This window comes from Pristiophorus japonicus, chromosome 12 (assembly GCF_044704955.1).
Source record: "Pristiophorus japonicus isolate sPriJap1 chromosome 12, sPriJap1.hap1, whole genome shotgun sequence".
NCBI lineage: Eukaryota > Metazoa > Chordata > Chondrichthyes > Pristiophoridae > Pristiophorus > Pristiophorus japonicus.
The window spans coordinates 194,785,216-194,807,038 of record NC_091988.1 but is presented as its reverse complement, the minus strand read 5'-3'; the positions used below and the strand labels follow the sequence as shown (position 1 = coordinate 194,807,038).

The 21,823-nt window shown below is 43.1% G+C and overlaps 2 protein-coding genes and 1 long non-coding RNA gene across 5 annotated transcripts in view; 1 reads left to right on the top strand and 2 right to left on the bottom strand.

Annotated features, from left to right (window-relative positions):
* ift52 (intraflagellar transport 52 homolog (Chlamydomonas)) overlaps positions 1-4,091 on the bottom strand; it is a 35,107-nt gene extending 31,016 nt beyond the window's left edge. For both annotated transcript variants that reach the window (XM_070896368.1, XM_070896369.1), the window contains exon 1: positions 4,007-4,091. In XM_070896368.1, coding sequence (XP_070752469.1) covers positions 4,007-4,039 — 33 coding nt within the window. In that variant the 5' untranslated portion in view covers positions 4,040-4,091. The remainder of the gene's footprint in view (positions 1-4,006) is intronic.
* Positions 4,092-4,122: 31 nt separating this feature from the next.
* On the top strand, positions 4,123-20,105 carry LOC139277632 (uncharacterized). 2 transcript variants are annotated; one of them, XR_011596123.1, is made up of 3 exons: positions 4,123-4,233; positions 14,580-14,795; positions 17,440-20,105. It is a non-coding gene; the product is annotated as an uncharacterized lncRNA (long non-coding RNA). The 2 variants fall into 2 exon arrangements; XR_011596122.1 differs by lacking the exon at positions 17,440-20,105 and having other exon boundaries at positions 14,580-15,934.
* LOC139277630 (serine/threonine-protein kinase Sgk2-like) overlaps positions 6,934-21,823 on the bottom strand; it is a 33,404-nt gene continuing 18,514 nt past the window's right edge. The window contains exons 7-13 of the mRNA XM_070896367.1: positions 17,808-17,920; positions 17,678-17,714; positions 17,505-17,591; positions 15,812-15,907; positions 14,535-14,690; positions 8,256-8,345; positions 6,934-7,137 (exon numbers count right to left, since the gene is read on the bottom strand). Coding sequence (XP_070752468.1) covers positions 6,976-7,137; positions 8,256-8,345; positions 14,535-14,690; positions 15,812-15,907; positions 17,505-17,591; positions 17,678-17,714; positions 17,808-17,920 — 741 coding nt within the window. The 3' untranslated portion in view covers positions 6,934-6,975. The remainder of the gene's footprint in view (positions 7,138-8,255; positions 8,346-14,534; positions 14,691-15,811; positions 15,908-17,504; positions 17,592-17,677; positions 17,715-17,807; positions 17,921-21,823) is intronic.

Genomic DNA, 21,823 nt, shown 5'->3' with positions numbered 1-21,823 from the left:
ATGGCCTTGCCCCTCCCTATCTCTGTAATCTCCCCCAGCCCCAGAACACCGCACCCCCCCCACCCCAAATTCTGCCCTCTTGAGCATCCCGGAATATAATCACGCAGCCATTGGTGGCTGTGCCTTCAGCTGCCAAGACCCCAAATTCTGGAATTCCCGCCCTAAACCTCTCCGCCTCTTTTTCCTCCTTTAAGATGCTCCTTAAAACCTACCTCTTTGACCAAACTTTTGGTCATCTGCCCTAATTTCTTCTTATGTAGCTTGGTGTCAAATTTTTGTTTTATAACACTCCTGTGAAACACTTTTGGAAGCTTTACTACACTAAAGGCACTATATAAATAGAAGTTAGTTTTGTTGGGCCAAATGGATTGTTATTGTGCTGTAAAGACAGACTGGTGAAATGGGCAGACGAAATTTAATGCAGACAAGTGTGAAGTGATACATTTTGGGAGGAAGAATGAGGTGAGGCAATAGAAACTAAATGATACAATTTTAGAGGGTGCAGGGACACAGAGGGGCATGCATACACAAGTCTTAAGGTAGCAGGACAAGTTGGGAAGGCTGTTAAAAAAGCATATGGGATCCTTGGCTTTATTAATAGAGACAATGGCCTGGATTTTATTAATAGAATCAGCTAAGTGTGGAGTTTACTTAAGGTTCAGAGGCATTTGCCCGTGGGAGGCCTCTGACCGTAATTTCCAGCCACAGAGTTGTGGCAAGAAAGTTATGCTAGATCTTTATAAAACACTGGTTACGCCTCAAGCTGGAATATTCTGGGCACCACAGTTTAGAAATTATGTCAAACCTTAGCGAAGGTGCAGAAGAGAATTACTGGAATGGTACCAGGGATGAGACACTTCAGTTATGTGGAGAGACTGGAAAAGCTGGGGTTGTTCTCCTTAGAACAGAAGAAGAGGTTAGGAGGAGATTTGATAGTTGTTCAAAATCATGAATGGTTTTGGTAGAGTAAATAAGGAGAAACTGTTTCCGACTGCAGAAGGGTCAATAACTAGAGGACACAGATTTAAAGGTGATTGGCAAAAGAACCAGAGGCGACATGGGGAACCATGCTTTATACAGCAAGTTGCTGTGATCTGGAATACACTGCTTGAAAGAGTGGTGGAAGCAGATTCATTAGTAGTTTTCAAAAGGGAATTGGGTAAATACTTGAAGGGGAAATTTTTTTACAGGGCTACAGGGAAAAAGCAGAAGAATGGGACTAACTGGATAGCTCCACCAATGAGCTAGCACAGGCACAATGGGCTGAATGGCCTTCCATTGCACTGTATCATTTTATGATTCCATGTAGATATTGGGAAGGGGTGGAATGGGCTTGACTGTGATGCCTATGTGGCCAAATAAACACATGCAGGTGCAGGAATAAAGATTAAAGTGGTGGTGACCATCACATATGGAATCAATCCTTCAGGGGTGGACTAAGAGGAGGGGGAGAAAAGTGATAGTAGAGTTTTCTTTCAAACAAAGTAAAAAAAAGTGTGTTTTCTTCATTCTTCCTTTTGCAGGCTACAATTGCAAGATTGAATAGTTCTGACATTATACTGGAAATGAAACCCACATGATTAATAAAAATCAACATTTTCAGTAATCGCAAAAATTATCAAAGTAATAACAGTCAAAAAATCAGAGGGCAGGGATAAAGATGAGACAGGCAGAGTCCTTGCTCATATAAATCAGTATTCTACAAAACCTAGGGATACAGATAAACATACTTGAAATTTAAACATCTTAAAAGGCCAAAAGACCATGTTGATCAGGACCAAGAGAAAATTCTCTTAATGTAGGCTGACACTCCAATGGAGTATTGCGAGACTGCAGCATTGTTGGAGGTGCCAGCTTTCAGAGTCGTCGTTAAACCGAGGAACTGTTTGTTTGGAACATTTTAATCCTATAAAAAAGATTCTTTAAAAAACATTCTACACATGTGTCATGAAAATAGGCATCTTAATAGTGATGTAGTACTCAATTATTGCCATTAGGTGGTAGTACTATATTGAAATGTTATACTTTTAATGTCTGATTCCAACCACTGTGGGGAGCCGTACAAAAATGCAGTCAGTACTGTACTACTACAATGACTAGCAGTAAATACTGTAATGTGTAATCAAAAGGAATCCAAAGCAAAGAATGAAGTAGAGAATGAAAAATAGAAAGACTAGGGTTTGGAGCTAGCATATAATTTGCTATCAATTTGACAAAAATCATCCGTCACAAATTGTAGAGAAGTTAATGTTAACTTGTCCTTTACTGTAGAGGTGATCTCTACATCCAATGATATTCAGCATGGCTTTGTTGTATAGTAAACCATGAAGAAATGCATCTTTTTAAATGTTAGTGAGCATAAATGACTTTGTGTTAAAAGTCTCAGCTCAGTTTTTCTCCTGCACAATAAACATGGTACTGGGTATTTCCATTCCCAAGCACTGAGAAGCAGGCCTGAATTCCATCCCCATAGCTCTCAAATGATTAAAAGAACTAAGCCCTTCTATAAGCTATTCAATGGTTACAAATCCTTTGGCTGCAAGTGATACACAAAGCTCTGGAAGTTGGAACTGAGTCATCATCATTATTGCACAGGTCAGTAACCTCCAAAAATCTCCATTTGGGATGCAATCAGGGGGAAGAGACACCAATTTTAGAAATGGCCATATCACAATTTCCTGCTTTGGGAAGTAAACTTCAAAACTCATGTTTGCTCTGAACTGAAACTTGCAACTTTATACATTACATGAATGGGCAAGCATGCCACAGGACTAATGTTTACTCTTTTACCATGGTATTTTGCACCAGAGGTTGCCCACCATGCTTTTGTGCCCACTTTAAAAGTTGGTAAATATCACACTGTCAGAATGTATCATTCAGGTTAAAATTAGTAGACTTATTTATTTAGAGTAACAATCACACAGGACTTACAGCAGATACAAGTACAATACTTCACTTACAAAACTGTTTTTAAAAAAAGTCAAAAATCCTTTGAACTGATTACCTGATATACATGAGCCCCATTTCATTGCTTCATATATAAATAGGCAGTCAAAACAGGCAACTAACATGGAATTAGAGCTGGGATTGCCCTCTGAAAAGGGAAATGGGGGCAGGGTAAGATAAGGACACAATGGAACATGTTCTGCCTTGTTCATCCCATGAACACAAGTGAGACAGGGCCACAACACTCCAGTCAAAGGGGGCGCATGTCATATGGAGGTTTAGGGGGAAAATATTGAGCAACAAGCTCTTCGAGCTCCGGGAGGCTATGCTGGTTGAATAGGGTTCTTTATATAGATTGGAAATAGTTGGCTTTTTATAAAGAAGTGAAAGACACACAACATTGCACATGTAGCCAATACATCTAAAAGCAGAACTAGTATCAACTGAGAGAGTTCTTTCCTCCGATTGCTGAAAACCGCAAAACACAAATGGAAGGCAATTAATTGCGGCAATTTTCGTTACTGAGGGATGATCGTCTGTACATATAGATCTACACTTCGGTTTATAAAGAAACGGCCAACCTCGCAATCAAGATCACAAATCGGAGAGATTTTGTTTTAACATTTTTACACCCACAGTGATAACACCAACTGTGTCTGCACGGACAGAAGCTCCTCTTTCAAAACGATAGTGGCGCCTTCTTTTTCCTAGACACAACTTGCATTTACATAGCGCCTTTAACGCCCCGAGACACCTTACGACAAGCCAGTTAAACGTTATTCCCGCCCCCGCGACCGTCAATTTTAGGGAGCATCCTCGCAGTGCGACGTGTAAAGTGACTCAGTTCTGGCGAGTCAGTGATGCTGGAAATGTTCTACAATAATCTCTATGGTTACTATGCAGCAACAGAAACTAGATGCGCAGTGTAGGTGGAGGAGGCTTCAGAAGCGCACGTTCGTGTTCTCTCTCCACCCGGTTAGGTGATAAACTCCCACTCCTTGTGGCAAGGGGCGTCGTGCACCGCCATCACACAAAACAAAACTCGCCTGCAGCCTCTTACCTGCACACTCGCCACCATCTTCCTCGCTTTCATTGGCTGGCGCCGCGCTGCACCCTGGGCCGGTAACCAGGCGCCGCGCTGCACCCTGGGCCGGTAACCAGGCGCCGCGCTGCACGCTGGGCCGGTAACCAGGCGCCGCGCTGCACCCTGGGGCCAGTAACGTAACCAGGCGCCGCGGCCTCCGGTTGCCAAGCAGCAGCCTCGCCAGGGGGACCAAATGTACCAGGGTAAGTAAGTGAGTGATCGCAAACATATCCAAACGAAGTGAAGCGGCGTGTAATTCATCCTTTTACCCCCCCCCCCCCCCCCCCCAGTTATATAACAAAGATATGCAACAGAATAGATTATGCTGCAAACATATTAGCGGGCCTGTTCGCATCTGAAATGGGCTCACCTCTTTTTAAAAAAAAGCATCTACTTGCATTTATCATCAGGCAGTCCCTCGAAATCGACGAAGACTTGCTTCCACCTAAAAGTCGGTTCTCAGGTGACTGTACAGTCTAATACGGGAATTACAGTCTCTGTCACAGGTGGTACAGACGGTGGGTGGGGAGTCTGGTTTGCCGCACGGCTCGTTTCGCTGTCTGCTCTTGTTTTCTGCATACTCTCGGCGACGGGACTCGAGGTACTCAGCGCCCTCCCAGATACTCTTCCTCCACTTCGGGCGGTCTTTGGCCAGGGACTCCCAGGTGTCGGTGGGGATGTTGCACTTTATCAAGGAGGCTTTGAGGGTGTCCTTTAAATGTTTCCTCTGCCCACCTGGGGGCTCGCTTGCCATGTAGGAGTTCCGAGTAGAGCCCAAACTGAACTTAAACTGAACTTAAAGCAACAAAATAGACTACACTGTAAATCAACATGCAGATGGCAAGGTAGATAAGTACATGAGGGTGAAAGGAATAGAAGGATATGTTGATAGGATGAGATGTATTAAGGTGGGAAGTGATTCATGTGGAGCATAAATACTAGCATAGACCAAAAGCAAAAAGATGTATTTATATAACATTTTTCATGACCACCGGCTGTCTCATAGAGCTTTAAAGCCAATTAATTACTATTTGAAATGTAGTCACTGTGGTAATTTAGGAAACGCAGCCCATTTGCGCACATCAAGGTCCCATAAACAGCAATGTGATAATGACGAGATAATCTGTTTTTAGTGATGTTGATTGAGGGACTAAAGTGTCATAAAGTACATCGTATTCTAAGAGTACACAGTAGTATTGTTAATTTTTGATGAAAGTACTATTTCTGGCATCAGAGTCAATACATTTGGAATAAAATAATAAATTAAAATGATCAATTTTATTAGAAGTTTTCAGCCATTCTACAAAAATCAGGTAAATGAGATCCCACAGAAATAGAGCACTAGAACATCTTTTGGTCAACTATATAATCAATAACTGAAGTAATTTAATGTTCGCCATGAATCTGCCATAGTCAACTCGGTTCCAATCTTCTATTGATCTAGGTGTCATCTTGAAGCTAACTTTACCCCAAAGAGGACCTCACTTACCTTCCTATCTTTGCCCAAAGTATGAAAATCACTAGTTGGTCATTAAACAACTGACAAGCAGCTGATGAGGTTGTTACACAAGATTAGGGCTCATGGGATTGGGGTAATATATTAGCATGGATTGAGGATTTATTAACGGACAGAAAACAGAGAGTAGGAATAAACGGATCATTTCCGAGTTGGCAGGTTATAACTAGTGGGGTGTCGCAAGGGTCGGTGCTTGGACCTCAACTATATACAATCTATATCAATGACTTAGATGAGGCGACCGAGTGCAATCTGTCCAAGTTTGCTGACAATACAAAGCTAGGTGGGAAAGTAAGCTGGGAGTAGTACACAAAGAGGCTGCAAAGGGATATAGACAGGTTACGTGAGTGGGCAAAAAGGTGGCAGATGGAGTGTAATGTGGTGAAAAGTGAAATTGTCTACTTTGGTAGGAAAAATAGAAAAGCAGAATATTTTTGAAAAGTTGAGAGACGAATAAATGTTGGTATTCAGAGGGATTTCAGTGTCCTTGTACACGAATCACAGAAAATTAACATGCAAGTAAAGCAAGCAATTCAGAAGGCAATAGTATGTTAGCCTTTATTGCAAGGGAGTGGAATATAAGAGTAAGGAAGTCTTGGTGCAATTATACAAGGCTTTGGTGAGACTACAGCTGGAGTTCTGTGTACAGTTTTGGTCTCCTTACCTATGGAAGCGGTGCAACAAAGGCTCACTAAATTGATTCCTGGGATGAAAACAACTTGTACTTATAAAGCGCCTTTAACATAAAACGTCCCAAGGCACTTCACAGGAGTATTATAAGACAAAAAAAAATTGACACTGAGCCACATAAAGAGAAGTTAGGGCATTTCCTGGAATATACTTGGTAAGATTTTACTGTAAGAGACTACTATTGAAGAAATGATCATCTAAAGTGAGAAGCAAAGTTCTGAGGTGCAGAAACCTCCAGTGGTAGAAGTTGTGCACAGATCAGGCTTGTTTTAGACAGTGGTAGAAGCATGTATTTAAGTATGTGCATGCTTATACTTACAGAAACAGGCACGGTCAGCAGCAAAATATGTTACACAGCTGGGTGGCAGAAAGAGAAAAAGGAGGGAGAGAAGGGCAAGAGGGGTGCACAACATTAAAGCAGAACGGGTGCAGAAGAGTTGGGGACATTGTACCCATATGTGCCTCCATGAGGCTTACTATAATTGGGTACACATTTAGAATTGAAGTGGACAAGGCATGTTCGTACACTAATGGGAGACTGACTGCAAGGACTGCTCCAAAAACGCAAAAATTCTTAAGTATTATATTCCACAGGGAACTGTAAGAAAGTTATTTTTAATTCAAAATAAAAATCAGTTTCCATAGAAGCTTTTGTGCTGATGCCATTTAATTTTAGTGACATTATCTTCCCTCTGGTAGTAAAGTCCATTTAAATTTCTTCGTTCAACTAAATACTTAGTTAACTTTTAAAATTATCATCTGTAGTAGCATAGGAAAATCCCAAAAATGCACTTGTTGCCGTTGGGCTGTTAATGGTGGAGTCAGGAATGCGTCCCACAGAATTAGGGACAATTTCTTGTGTGAATTCAGGATCAAAGTGCTTTAGGTCACCAGGGCCAGCCTGAAAAAAAAATCAAAAAAAAAATTGTGAAGCTAATTTTTCCCAATGCACTTATCCAAATTTAAATTTCAGAAAAGTTGTTAAGTTTACTTCTTTTAACCTTGTATTCTCAGTAAGGCACAACAGTTTTTGGGAAGACAATACTTTGGCACTCTTTATAAATGATGCCAGGTCAGGTATTGTATGGACTCTGCATGGGTAAAGCTCACTACACTATCCTGTTAAGACTGCAAAAAAACACTCAAAACTGCACTTTTGCATGATGATACTTTCTCTCCCTCTCACTCCATAGTCCTCCCATTTTCTCAGCTCTGCTTACAAACTCAGTCAGTGCAGTTTGTTCCTCTTCCTACCTCCTCTTAAATTTTGCTATGCAATTTACATCTTTATACAAAATGTCATACATTTCCAATTTTCCTAGCAAAGAATGATGGACAGATTCTGGTCAGACAGGCTCACTACACACTATCTGATCCTATTCCCAAATCTAATGAATGTGAACAGGGGTTTGGTATGTCACAAAAGCCTTAACTGACTTCTTGATCTCATCAGATCTACTTATCCACCTACTAGATATTTCCCATGGTTGGGCAAGAAGCCTTCTCACTAAGGAATTCTTACTGTTAGAAGTGAGAAGGTATATCCCATTGCATTTGCAAAACTCTTTGTTAGCATAAACAAACACTTGGAAAGTACCTATGGACATATGCCAGTTGGAATGAGTTTAATTCGACCTCCACCAAAAGTTTGAAAAGTAGTAAGTAGTCTCATCCCGTTCCTGGGAGAACCATGCAACAATCTTGCCCACCACAAACACTAAAACATACCCTATTATGAGGGATGAGCTGACTGGAGAGGAAAGACATGGAACACACCCAGACACCAGAACAGCAACCCAACTTCACTTCATGCAGTGCAGATCAGCCCTGATTGCACCTGTCCAACGATCTCCATGGCCAATGTTAAAAGATACCTTGATCCTCTATTGTGCAGCATTACTCAAGATTTTGCAACAATACAAGCAGATTCACTGCAGCATTGTATCCTCCTGTAAAATGCCACACAACAAAATGTACAGCTCTAAAAATATAAAAACTAACAAGAACCAGAAAACTTACCACATTGGGATTGTATGGTGGTGTAATTCTCTTGTGATAGAGATCCTCCCAGGTGATGGATGAAAAGAATATGTGTTTTTTTATATCAAGCTGTGATAGAAGAAAATACAGTTAAGTTATTCAAGCAATAACACTTGTTCGTGCGTCACGCTAAAGCTTGATATGATAATTATGCTTTTTGGATTATAGGCCTTGATACAATTTGGGCTGCTACCCAATGCATGTGCTCATTGTAAAAAGCAGTATCCATAACAGTATGGTTGAGCTTCTTATAAATTGAAACTTAACTTTATGTGTGTAGTGAATGGGCTGCAGCATGCCTTGGGGATAACAATGTACCCATTTATGGGGTGTCCATGAAAAATTTCCAATTTCTCCAAAAGGTGTAGAAACACAACACTGACAGACATTTTAGGCAAGAATTGTTTATTAAGAGAACGCATTGTACACCAAAGCAAGTTAAATGGGCAATTCTTGACTGATGCTTTTTATGCAAGTGCATGCCCTGGCACTCTGTTTCATCACAATGACCTGGAAATACATTGATCTGAGTGAACTTAAGATCAACAGCTATCTCAAGGTTTTTGTGGCAAAAGAAAGCTAATTTCATAGGTGCTATTTTGAGGGTAGAACAAGTACTTAGTGGGTTGCCCCTAGGATTGATATTGGGACTGCTAAGTCTCTAATTTACATCAATGACATGGATTCAGAAATTCCATACAAATTCGTCAGATTTGCAGATACCAAACTAGGGGTAGTGGAAATTCCAATAAGAGTTAAATATATTTAAAATAGGTTGATAAAATTGAATGCGGAAAAATGTAAAATACTGCACACAGGAAGGAAAAATAGTCCACAAACACAGGCCATCAATTATGTTGAAATAGCTAGTGATAAAGTTGAAAGACACTCAAACATATCGAACCGCTGCAGAGCAGCAATCAATAAAGCAAATAGAATGTTGAACTATGTCGCTAAAATAGCAGAGCACAAGTCAAATAAATCATGCTCAAACTGAATAGTACACTGATTAGACTGCACCTTGCATACAGTGTTCGGTTCTGGTCAGTGACACAGGGGAGACATTCGACACTGGAGGTAGTATAGAGAAGAGCCAAAAAGTTGATCCCTAGTGTTAGAGGGTTGAGTTATGAGGAAAGACGGGAGAAACTTGGGGTTTTCAGCCTTGAAGAAGGTGTCTTGACGAGTGACCTAATAGACATATATAACATAGTCAACAATATGGGAGGGATATATTCAGAAAATGACCAAACTAAATTATGACAGGCATTACAGGTTCAAAACTAATAGAAGGCAAATTTAAGACCGAGATGAAGAAGATCTTCTTCACATACAATGATTAATAAATACATGGACTGAGCTTCCAGATAAAATGGTAGAGGTGAGAACCCTGGAATTATTAAAGAAACAATTAGATGCCACAGTGGATAAAAAAGAGTCTCTTTGGATGAACTAAAGTGGATATAAAAAACAGAAAATGCTGGAAATCTCAGCGGGTCAAGCAGCATCTGTGGAGAGGAAACCGAGTTAACATAACACTTTGTCAGACTGGCAAATGTTCGAAAAGAACACATTCTTAAGAAGCATTGAAAGGGGGAGGGGAAGAAAGAACAAAAGGGAAGGTCTGTGATAGGGTGGAAGGCAAGAGAGATTAAAGAGACAAAAGAGATGATGGGCCAAATTGAAATGGTAATGACAGAAGTTAGAAAAAAAGGTTAGTCTAGATAGGGTGTGAATGGCAGAATAATGACCAGCTGCCTTTGGAGACAAAGAGAAAAAAAAACATAAGATCAGGGAGAAGGGAGCCAAAAATGGGCAGAGGTTATGTTCTGAAATTGTTGAATCCAGAAGGCTGTAAAGTGCCTAAAAGAAAGATGAGGTGCTGTTCCGCGAGCTTGGTTGAGCTTCATTGGAACAGTGTAGGAGGCTGAGGGCAGAGATGTCGGAGTGGAACGGGGAATTAAAGTGACAGGTGACCGGAAACTCAGGGTCACGCTTACGGATTGTACGGAGGTGCTCTGCAAAGCAGTCACTCAATCTGCGTTTGGTCGCCCCAATGTAGAGGAGACCACATCATGAGCAGCGACTACAGTATACTAAATTGAAAGAAGTACAAGTAAATCACTGTTTCACCTGGAAGGAGTATTTGGGGCCCTGGATAGTGGGAAGGGAGGAGGTAAAAAGGCAGGTGTTGCATCTCCTGCACTTGCACGGGAAGGTGCCGTGGGAAGGGGAGAGGTTGCTGGGAGTGACTGCGGAATGGACTAGGGTGTCGTGGAGGGAGCAGTCCCTTCAGAATGCTGAGAGGGGAGGGGCAGGGAAGATGTGGTGAGATCACGCTGGAGGTGGCGGAAATGGCGGAGGATGATCCGTTGAATGCGGAGACTGGTGGGGTGAAAGATGAGGGAGGATAAGGGGAACCCTGTCATGGTTCTGAGAGGGAGGGGAAGAGGTGAGAGTAGAGGTGCAGGAAATAGAACAGACACGGTAAAGGGCTATGTTAACCACGGCGGAGTGGAATCCTTGGTTGAGGAAAAAGGAAGACATGACAGAGGCGATAGTGTGAAAGGTGGCGTTGTCAGAGCAGATGCGACGGAGACGGAGAAACTGTGAGAATGGAATGGAGTCCTTACAGGATGCGGAGTGGGAGGAAGTGTAGTCCAGGTAGCTGTGGGAGTCAGTGGGCTTATAGTGGATACTGGTCGATAGCCTCTCCCCAGAAATAGAGACAGAGAAGTCGAGGAAGGAAAGGGAAGACTCAGAGATGGACCATGTGAAAGGAAGAATGGAAATTGGATGCAAAGTGAATGAAATTTTCTAGTTCAGGATGAGAGCAGGAAACGGCACCGATAGAATCATCAATGTACTGGAAAAAGAGGTGAGGGAGGGGGACCCAACCAGGACTGGAACAAAGAATGTTCCACATATCCCATGAAAGGCAGGCATAGCTAGGACCCATGCGGGTTCCCATAGCAACATTTTTAATTTGGAGAAAGTGAGTGGAGTTAAAGAAGAAGTTGTTCAATGTGAGAACAAGTTCAGCCAGGCAGAGGAGGGTGGTGGTGGATGGGGACTGGGCCTCTGCTCGAGGAAGACCATCCTGGTGGAGGATGGAATTGTAGAAGGATTGGATGTCCATGGTGAAAAGGAGACATTTGGGGCCAGGAAAATGGAAACTGTTAAAGTGACAGATGGTGTCGGAGGAGTCGCAGATGTAGGTGGGAAGGGCGTGGACAAGGGGAGACAAAATAGAGTTGAGATAGGAAGAAATAATTTCTGTGGGGCAAGAACAGGCTGAAATGATAGGTCTACCGGGGCTTTTATTTTTTCCAGGTAGAGTGTAAATTCTGAAAATGGGAGAAAGGGTCAGCTGTGCAGGGGGAAGACTCCTGGTCGAAGAAGTGGGCACAGAGGTGGTCAAGTATCACTGTCCTTCCCTTTTGTTCTTTCTCTCCCCCTTTCAGTGCTCTTTAAGATCTGTTCTTTTCGAACATTCGCCAGATCTGATGAAGGGTAACTCTGTTTTTATCTCCACAGATACTGCCTGACCTGCTGAGATTTCCAGCATTTTCTGTTTTTATTTCAGATTCAGAATTTGCTTGTGTAAAGTGGATGGATGGTGTTCCTCATCACAAATTATGTTGTGATCTTGTGATATAGCGCCTCTCATGTCAGAACATCCCAATGCACTTCATAGCCAAATTAATTATTTCGAAGTGTAGTCACTGTAGTTATTGGAGCTAATTTTCACAACAGCAATATCCCATAAACAGCAAATAAAATGAATAATGATTTAATCTGCTTTGGTGGTATAAGTTGCTGGATAAATATTGACCAAGACACCAGGTGAATGCTCTACTTTTTTGAAAAGTGCAATGGGATCTTTTACATCCATTTGAACAGGTAGACAGGCCTTGGTTTAACAACAAATCCAAAAATGGCACTTCCATGCAGCATTCCCTCAGTGCTAAAGTGTCAGCCAAGATTATGTGTTCAGGACCTGAAGCGGGGCTTGAACCCACAGCTTTCTGACTCAGAGTGCTAACAAGGAAACCAAACCGACACTACAATTAGCAGAAATGTTATCACTTGAAATAGGACTGGTCCACATTTTCAACATAGCCCTCATTTAATTCAACTGAAATGCCCTGAAATCCTGGCTGATCTTCTGGTGGGGTAACTGAAGATTGACTGTGCCTATTATGTGGGTCAGTGTCAAATGCCTTCCTGAAGTCCAGATAGATAACATTCTCTGGTTCACCCCAGTCTCCCTTTTCACTTCTACAGAGGCTAGCTATAAAACTTCCTTTCAAATGGTCTGAGGTTTTAAAATTACAAAATAATTTTAAGAATCAACCATATCAAATCTATGGATTCACACCTTCATCGAACTTTGACGTATACCAAATCTCTAATATTTCCGAATGTGAGTTTCTTCCATTTCATGCCCTTCCAAATTATAATTCATTTTATTCCCGATGGTGTCAGCTGTGGCTCAGTGGGCAACACACTCACCTCTGGGTCAGAAGGTTGTGGGTTCAAGTTCCACCCCAGGGACATGAGCACAGAAATCTAGGCTGACACTCCAGTGCAGTGCTGAGGGAGTGCTGCACTGTCAGAGGTGTCGTCTTTTGGATGAGATGTTAAACCAAGGCCCCATCTACTCTCAGGCGGACGTAAAAGATCCCATTGGATTATTTTGAAAAAGAGCAGGGAAGTTATCCCCGATGTCCAGGTCAATATTTATCCCTCAATCAATCTAACAAAAACAGATTATCTGGTCATTATTACATTACTGTTTGTGGGAGCTTGCTGTGCTCAAATTATCTGCCGTATTTCCAACATTACAATAGTGACTACACTTCAAAAGTACTTCATTGGCTGTAAAGCATTTGAGATGTCCAGTGGTCGTGAAAGGCGCTATATAAGTGTAAGTCTTTCTATAGTAGAAGAACGAAGTTTAAGAAAATGTACAGTTTCAGACAGGAGAATACCTTTGGTTCATCTAACCAACTTATTCACTGTATCACCTTGGTGCATTTCTATTAACACTGAATCCAATTGTTGACAAAAATCTGTTTAGTTATTTTTTGAAACCCATTACAGATTTCTTGTTCCACCACCTGTGCCAATAATCTGTTCCACCTACTTATCCAATTTGCCAAACACCTTTCATAATTTTAAAGACTTGTATCAAATCCCCTCTTAATCTTCTCTTTTCAAAAGTGTAGTCAATCTTTCCTCATACATTATTGCCAATGTTCCCTGTAATTTTTTTTGCACCTGAGTGGCCCCACTAAGGGCCATTCAAAGTACCACTCATGCGCATTTTTTACATTGAAAAGTCAGCTGCGCGAGTTCCCTGGAGCGCTGTGCGGTCACACAGCTTACAGGGAACATTGGTCATTGCACCTTCCACAGCAGAATATCCTTTTTTAATAGGGAGACCAAAACTGCATGCAATACTCCAGATGCAGTGTCACCATGACTAAATATAGTTTTAAAATGACATCTCTGCATTTATATATTATGCCCCTTGATATGCATTCCAACATTCTATTTGCTTTAAATAAAACAGCCTGGGAACATTGTGCTGATGGTTTTGGTGGCTTGTCTACTAAAATTCCAAGATTGCTCTCCTCTTATACTTGAAAGATATTCCAATTTGGCACATAATCCACATCAACCTTCCCTTTACCAAATCGCCATCTTACACTTCCCTGTATTAAATTGCATCTGCCATTTCTCCACCCATTATTTGAGCTGATCAATTTGTGCGCATTGATGTTTATCATTTGTCACTGATCATAATTTGGTATCATTTGGACACTTTGGACTCAATTCCTTACTCTAAATCATTTATAAACAACAGCAGCCCCAAGACAGAACCTTGTGGCGCTCCACAGTTAACTGGCTGCCAACCAGATACCTGCTCATGCTTTAATACTTATGTAGACTACCATCAAACACTTGCCACTCTATTTTAATACATTCCATCAATTCAATTACCTTATGTAGTAGCCTATTATGTTGGACAGTGTCACATGCCTTTCTCAAATGCAATAGATGACATTCACTGTCTCTCTCTCCCCGATCTACTAGGTCTGCCATTTTCTCCCAAAAATCCAACAAGTTAGTAGAGCATTATCTCCCACTCCTAAAACTACACTGACTGTCTTGCATTAGCTTTCTTTCTAAACAATGTAAAGCATCATCATAATAGTCCAGTGTTTAGTCATATACAAAATGCACACATACAAAATCTGCTTCAGCTCCTAATCTTCTCTTTTGGTCTTTTTGTAGAAGTCCCATTAGAATATCACGAGCAGCTGTTGATATTCTCATTGGCAAGTGGAGCGGCTTGTGGACAATGTTATCGTACATCTCAGCTACATCCCGACTGTAAAAGGGTGGCTGTCCACATAAAGGAAAGAATCATTAACTCGCTGACCAAATCTGTGAAGGAAATAAGCCTCAAATGTGTCATTTAGACTTGACTCAAGAGCAACTTGCACAAGGGTAAAAATAAATGTAGAAGTTTATTCTAAACTTTTTAGACCCAAATTTGATAACTACTTTCATCACTGAGCTGCTATGTATTGGATAAAGTTTCAAGCTACCAGAACATGACTTAAGGGGTGGAAATTGTCCCTTTCTATAAGGCCCGTGGCCTCTTGAAAGCAGCAGCCACGGGTTGGTGCGGACTGGCTGCCGAGTTGCCGCGGAGGGGCTGCCATTTTGAACATTGCCATCATTTACTTTTGGAATAGTGTACGGGACCGCTCCGCCCGTTTTCCTGCCACTTCGTGCATGTGCCGACCCCTTACCGACCGGCGGTGACCCTTTTGCGAAATTGCTCCACGGGAAATTGCCCCTTTTTGGAATTGCCGCGCGGGAGTGGCATCAGTGTCACTGACAACTTTTGCTGTCGGTACCCTTTCTGTGGCTTGGCGGTGTGGCCGCCATTAAAGGGAGGGTAGCACTGCCGGCGACTCCATGTTTTTTTTTTTGACTGCCAGGTCAGGCCAACAATTATGGCCGCGGGTTCAATCGGGCCGCCAACAGGCAGCCTGTCTTGCGTGCCAGGCTGCTGGCCCTGCTGAAACCCTCCCTGGTGGCCCAGTGTTTGCCACTAAAGTGGCTGCAGAGTTCGCAGTGGCCCTCCCCTTTAACTGAGGGACGTTGAGAAGCGCCAGCGCGATGACGTCATCAGCGGGCAGCATTGGCCAATCCGACCCGCCACCACTTCTGCCCCGATGATGAGGCCAATTCCACCCCGCTGCAAAAAAAAAAGCATGAACTGCTGAATTTCTCCCGATTGGCTGCTCCATGCATTGGGGCGGACGGAATACATCGAAAACGGTGGATGCGACTCGTTTCGGGCGGTGGGCAATTTCAGCCCCGAGAATTCTTACAATTTTTCCTCATTGTTACCATTATCACAATACTAAACAGAGTAGTCAGCAACTTTCAATTTATTCAGTATTTGTTATAGATTTTTGGCTCAGATAGTAGATTGTTGGTGTGTTACTTACCAATCCAAACAACATCTCATAGAGAACTGCCCCAAAGCACCACCAGTCAACAGTCCGATCATATGGTTGCTTTTTTAGCACTTCTGGGGCAAGATACTGCCAAAATAAAATGCATTTAGAATAGGTGCTTGTAAAGTTTTCTGTGATATGAAAAATTCACGCCTTACGAGTATGAAATGAAAGCAGTAACCAATTGAAAGTACATTAATCACTGCACAAGAACAAAACGAAACCAAACAAAAAGTATACCATCAGCATTCGTCAACCACCTAGAAATATGACCAACAGTCAGAAGTTGATCATTACACATGAATACTCATCCATTACACTGCAATATCCTTGCACTCTCAGTGAGACAATTAGGTAGACAATCCTAGGTGTTCATTCTCCATTATTACAAGGATGACCAATACACCAATTGGTGCAATATACTGGTTAATGAAAAACAAGGCAGTAGACAAGATTCAGCCAGTAGTTTTAGAGACAGGCTAGGAAAGAGTCATCATCATATGTGGTCCCTCGAACAAGGATGACTTGCTTCCACGAGTTCACAGATGTTTCAGTGAAAGACCCGATATTCCAGTCCTGAACTTCAATTGAAGGGATGGAAGATGCTTTTGCGTGGATTTTTTTAACGTGTGGTGACCATTGCACACCAGCCACCACATGGGCTTGACAGAGCTAGGCCTTTATCCAGTGGCAAGGGTTAACCAGGACGACTAGAGACCTGCCTTGCTGCACGGACCTAGTGTGGCCCGTGCTGCCCCTGGGCCCTCGGCTTTTCTGGGCCACATACCCTCATTTGTCACACCTCCGTCACAATCTCTCGCCGCTCCTCCACCACGATCTCTTGCCGCTCCCCCGCCGCGATCTCTCGCCACACCTCCACCACAATCGCTCGTTGCACCTCCGCCACAATCTCTCGCCGCTCCTCCACCACGATCTCTCGCCGCTCCTCCACCACGATCTCTCGCCGCACCTCCGCCACGATCTCTCGCCGCACCTCCGCCACGATCTCTCGCCGCACCTCCGCCACGATCTCTCGCCGCACCTCCGCCACGATCTCTCGCCGCACCTCCGTCACGATATCTCGCCGCACCTCCGCCACGATATCTCGCTGCACCTCCGCCACGATCTCTCGCCGCTAATCCGCCCTGACCTTCCCGCTCCTCCGCTGCACCTGGGCCCCGCCGATGCTCCTACCCACTCTCCAAATGGCGACCTGGGTTTTGACGACGTTACCCAGTCGTCCACCTTGAAATCGCCGCACACTTGTTGCAGCTCACGGTGGAAGTTGTAGTGGCATGCTCTTTTATAGCCCGACCTGCGGTGGTGTCCTCTCACAGGTTGGGGTGGCCCCACATAAGAGTAGATTGTCACTTAATAGCTCAAATACACATTAATAGTTTTGAATGTACGTCGTGACTTGCTTTCCCAGATACAATTGCCTTCAACTTGGTTTTTATATACTGAAAGGGTAGGTGTCAGGTGAGAGCCATAAAAAAACCCTATAGAAAGAAATGTGACAAATATTTGATTTAAACTTAAGCTGATGAATACTTTGCAGATTGAACACAGAAACTTTCATTACTTGTAAAAGCTATGCTTTATATGTTCTTTCTTCACAGAGTTGCTTTGACGATTGAACCCTTACTGGCCAAACAAAATATGAACCTACTAGTCACACACATACCTCAGGTGTCCCACAGAAAGTAGAGGTTGTTCCTGTTGATTCTATTACCTCTTTACAAAGACCAAAGTCTGTTAGTACAATATGGCCCTGTAATATAACAAAAGTCAGTCATTAACAGGGTGCTGTGACTATTTTGTGTTATTTAAAAAAACTGGGAAGATTGTTAATAGTACCTGGGAATCCAAGAGAATGTTTTCAGGCTTCAAATCCCTGGAATACAAAGTGAGATCTAACACTCGACTAGAGGCTTGGGAATTTTACAAAACAAAGTTACAGAAAACATCCCTTTACAGCAGAACTCACCGATAAACAATGTTGAGCGAATGTAAATATCCTATAGCACTGGCCACTTCCGATGCATAAAATCTAGCTCTAGGCTCTGGAAAAGTGTGTTCTCGTTGCAAATGAAAGAACAGCTGCAAAATTAAAAACTGCAACTCAGTAGCTGTAACGTGTCAAGACTTGATTCCTGGCAGTCATATAGCATTACATGGAGTTTCCACTGACGGCCCTCTGGATTAAAATGTTGTGGACAAACTGATCAGTGTTAATAGTATATAACATAGAAACATAGAAAATAGGTGCAGGAGTAAGCCATTCGGCCCTTCGAGCCTGCACCTTAGGCAGAAGAATTTCCTTTGAGCGTGGTCTCGTCCCTAGAATATTTTTAACTTTCACCAATATTTCCACAATCTTCCAAATGTTGGAAGAACTGCATTGCTTTAGCCTGCCTCTTACTTTTCCCCTTGCTCTCGAGCCTGATCAGTAGGACCCAGCTACCTAGTAAAGTTACTGTAAAGAGACGCTTAGGATTTCAGTTTATTGTTAAAACTGCAATGTAGCTGTTTTGGTCATGGTGTGGGATGAATAAAATTACAGGTTTAACTTATAACATCAGAAGAGCGTGGAAGATTTCAAACTCCTTTTTCTTTCCTCATGTCCTGCTTTTAGTTGCTGTCCTGGACCATTAAAACAAGACAGATTGAATATTATGGTGTGTATTGAAAAGGTGTTTCATGAATACAACTTTCCTTCTCAATAATTTGCCTTGCTGTGGGTCACATTACATGCGATAGTTATCTTGCTTGATAGTTATATTGTGCTTGCTACCTAGTGCACCATTGCGACTTTCTAAAGGGTTAAAAAAATTTATAACCTTACAGAAACAAAGGTAAAAGAACAATTTGAGAAAAATAAATGATGCCCACCAAACTTTTGTAAGAAATCCCTTAGAACTAACAAATTCGGGAGAATTATTGAGTTTTGTGGTTTCCACTTCAGTAGCATCATCTGTTTTCGACCCTATCTCAGCCCACCTGCTGCTGAAATCCTCATCTACACCTTTATCAGCTACAGCCTCAATTATTCCAATGCTTTCCTGGCCATCTTCCACCCTCCATAAATTTCAGCTCATCGAAAACTCTGCTGCCCATATCCTAGCCTGCACCAAGCTCCACTTGCCTATCACCTCCATCCTCCCTGACCTAAATTAGGTCCAGGTTCCCCAATGCCTCAGAGTTATAATTCTTGTTGTGTTTAAATTCCTCCATTGATTTGCCCCTTTCTATCTCTGTAACCTCCTTTAGTCTTAGACCTTCGACTGGCCTCGTGCATTTCTCTTCCTTATTCTTCCTTCTCTTCCTTAGGATCCATTATTAAAGAAACAGTAGCAGGACATTTGGAAAAGCAAAATTCAATCAGGCAGAGTCAGCATGGCTTTATGAAGGGGAAGTCATGTTTGACAAATTTGCTGGAATTCTTTGAGGATGTAACGAACAGGGTGACTAAAGGGGAACCAGTGGATGAGGTGTATTTGGACTTCCAGAAGGCATTTGACAAGGTGCAACATAAAAGGTTACTGCACAAGATAAAATTTCAGGGGGTTGGGGGTAATATATTAGCATGGATAGAGGATTGGCTAACTAACATAAAACAGAGAGTTGGGATAAATGGTTCATTCTCTGGTTGGCAACCAGTAACTAGTGGGGTGCCGCAGGGATCAGTGCTGGGATCCCAACTATTTACAATCTATATTAACGACTTGGAAGAAGGGACTGAGTGTAATGTAGCCAAGTTTGCTGATGATACAAAGATGGGAGGAAAAGCAATGTGTGAGGAAGACACAAAAAATCTGCAAAAGGACATAGACAGTCTAAGTGAGTGGACAAAAATTTGGCAGATGGAGTATAATGTTGGAAAGTGTGAGGTCATGCACTGTGGCAGAAAAAAAATTAAAGAGCAATGTCATGTATGTAACCTTCATGTAACAACACTGCAATACTGTATATACTTGAGAAATGCACACATTGACCACAGGGGGTGAACTTGTGGGAGACACTCCTCACCTGGTTATCCAGGTATATAAAGGGAGGTCCCAAGCAGGGTCATCACTTCTTGGCACTGTGAATAAAGGTGCAGGTCACAGAGTGACCTTGTCCATAGAATGTTCCTTGTGTGGATTTATGGTATTGTGCAAGGACTTTACAGTGGCGACGAGAAATGGGAATCAACGACCCACGAGAATGGCCACCGGTAGCACAGAGGAACGGTACTGTGTTGGTGAGGACTGGGACAATTTCATTGAGAGGCTTCAGCAGAGCTTTGTCACGAAGGACTGGCTGGGAGATGCAGCGGTCGACAAGCGAAGGGCTCATCTACTGACCAGCTGTGGATCTAAGACTTATGTGTTCATGAAAGACCTGCTAGCACCCAAGAAGCCGACGGACAAAACCTTTGAAGAGCACCTCAAACCGGCGAGCAGCATATACATGGTCCGACACAGATTTTATACCCACCGACGTCGTGAAGGACAGAGCATACCGGACTTCGTTGCGGACCTCCGGCGCTTGGCCAGCCTCTAAGTTCACAGACGCCTGCTTAGGGGAGATGCTAAGGGATTTCTTTATTGAGGGCTTCGGTCATGCTGGGATTTTCAGAAAGTTAATCGAGACCAAGGACTTGACCTTGGAAGCGGCGGCTTTGCTGGCTCAGACTTTTATGGCGGGGGAGGAGGAAACCAAGATAATATACGCGTGCAACTCTGACTCCAACGTGGCGATGGATCAGGGGTCAATATCATAAACACGACTCAGAGCCCAGCAGGCAGGCAAGGGCAGTTCAACACACCTCAGGCAGCAATAGACTCCAGAACAGGTTTTCAACACAGACAATTGCAGGCTGAATGGACATTTACGCCATCCCAGTGGACAATGCGTTCTGGGATGGGGCCATTGACACCCACTAACAGGTGCTCAAGAGCAGTCAAAGGGACAATCAGCGAGGAATGCCTGGTAACAGCTCTTTTGTTCACAACAATGGGAATCTCAGTTCATGCTGGAGGTGTGGGGGCAGACATGCTGCTAGGACTGCAGGTTTCAACAGTTCACCTGCAGAAATTGTAACCTCACTGGCCATTTAGCTAGAATGTGCAGGAAGCTTGTGACCAGGCTAATTTACGAGGTGGATGGACCAGAAGAGGGGTCTGCGAGGCAGGATGACACGTGGGGTAAATCAATGGATGCTGAAGTTCAGCGGATTCATGTGGCAAACATTCACAGCTCATATACCAAAACGCCACCTATGATGATGAAGGTCCTATTAAACAGCATCCTGGTATGCATGGAGCTGGACACAGGGGCCAGCCAGTCACTCATGAGCGTTCAACAATTCGAAAAGCTTTGGCCACTGAATGCCAGCAGACCTAAACTAGAACGCATTGAGACTCAATTATGGACATACACCAAAGAAATCATTCCAATGCTAGGCAGTACAATGTTGACTCTCGCACACAATGGATCAGTGAACCGGCTGCCGCTCTGGATTGTCCCGGGCAATGGTCCCACACTGTTGGGGAGGAGCTGGTTAGCTGAGATGAACTGGAAATGGGGGGATGTGCACGCAGTGTCATCTATGGAGCTAAGTTCATGCTCACAGGTCCTACAGCAATTTGAGTTGCTATTCTAATCTGGCGTCGGGAAGTTCAAAGGTACCAAAATAGTAATTTGCATCATCCCGGACACCAGACCAGTGCACCACAAAGCCAGAGCTGTGCTATATGTGATGCGGGAGAAAATTGAAAGCGAATTGGACCGTTTGCTGAGAGAGGGCATCATCTTGCCTGTTGAATTCAGCGACTGGGCGAGCCCCATTGTTAAAAGCGGATGACTCGGTCAGGATCTGTGGTGACTACAAGGCCACTATCAACCGGGTGTCCCTACAAGACCAATACCCGCTTCCGAGAGCAGAGGATCTTTTTGCCACCCTGGCAGGCGGCAAGCTGTTCACCAAGTTGGACCTCACATCAGCCTACATGACCCAAT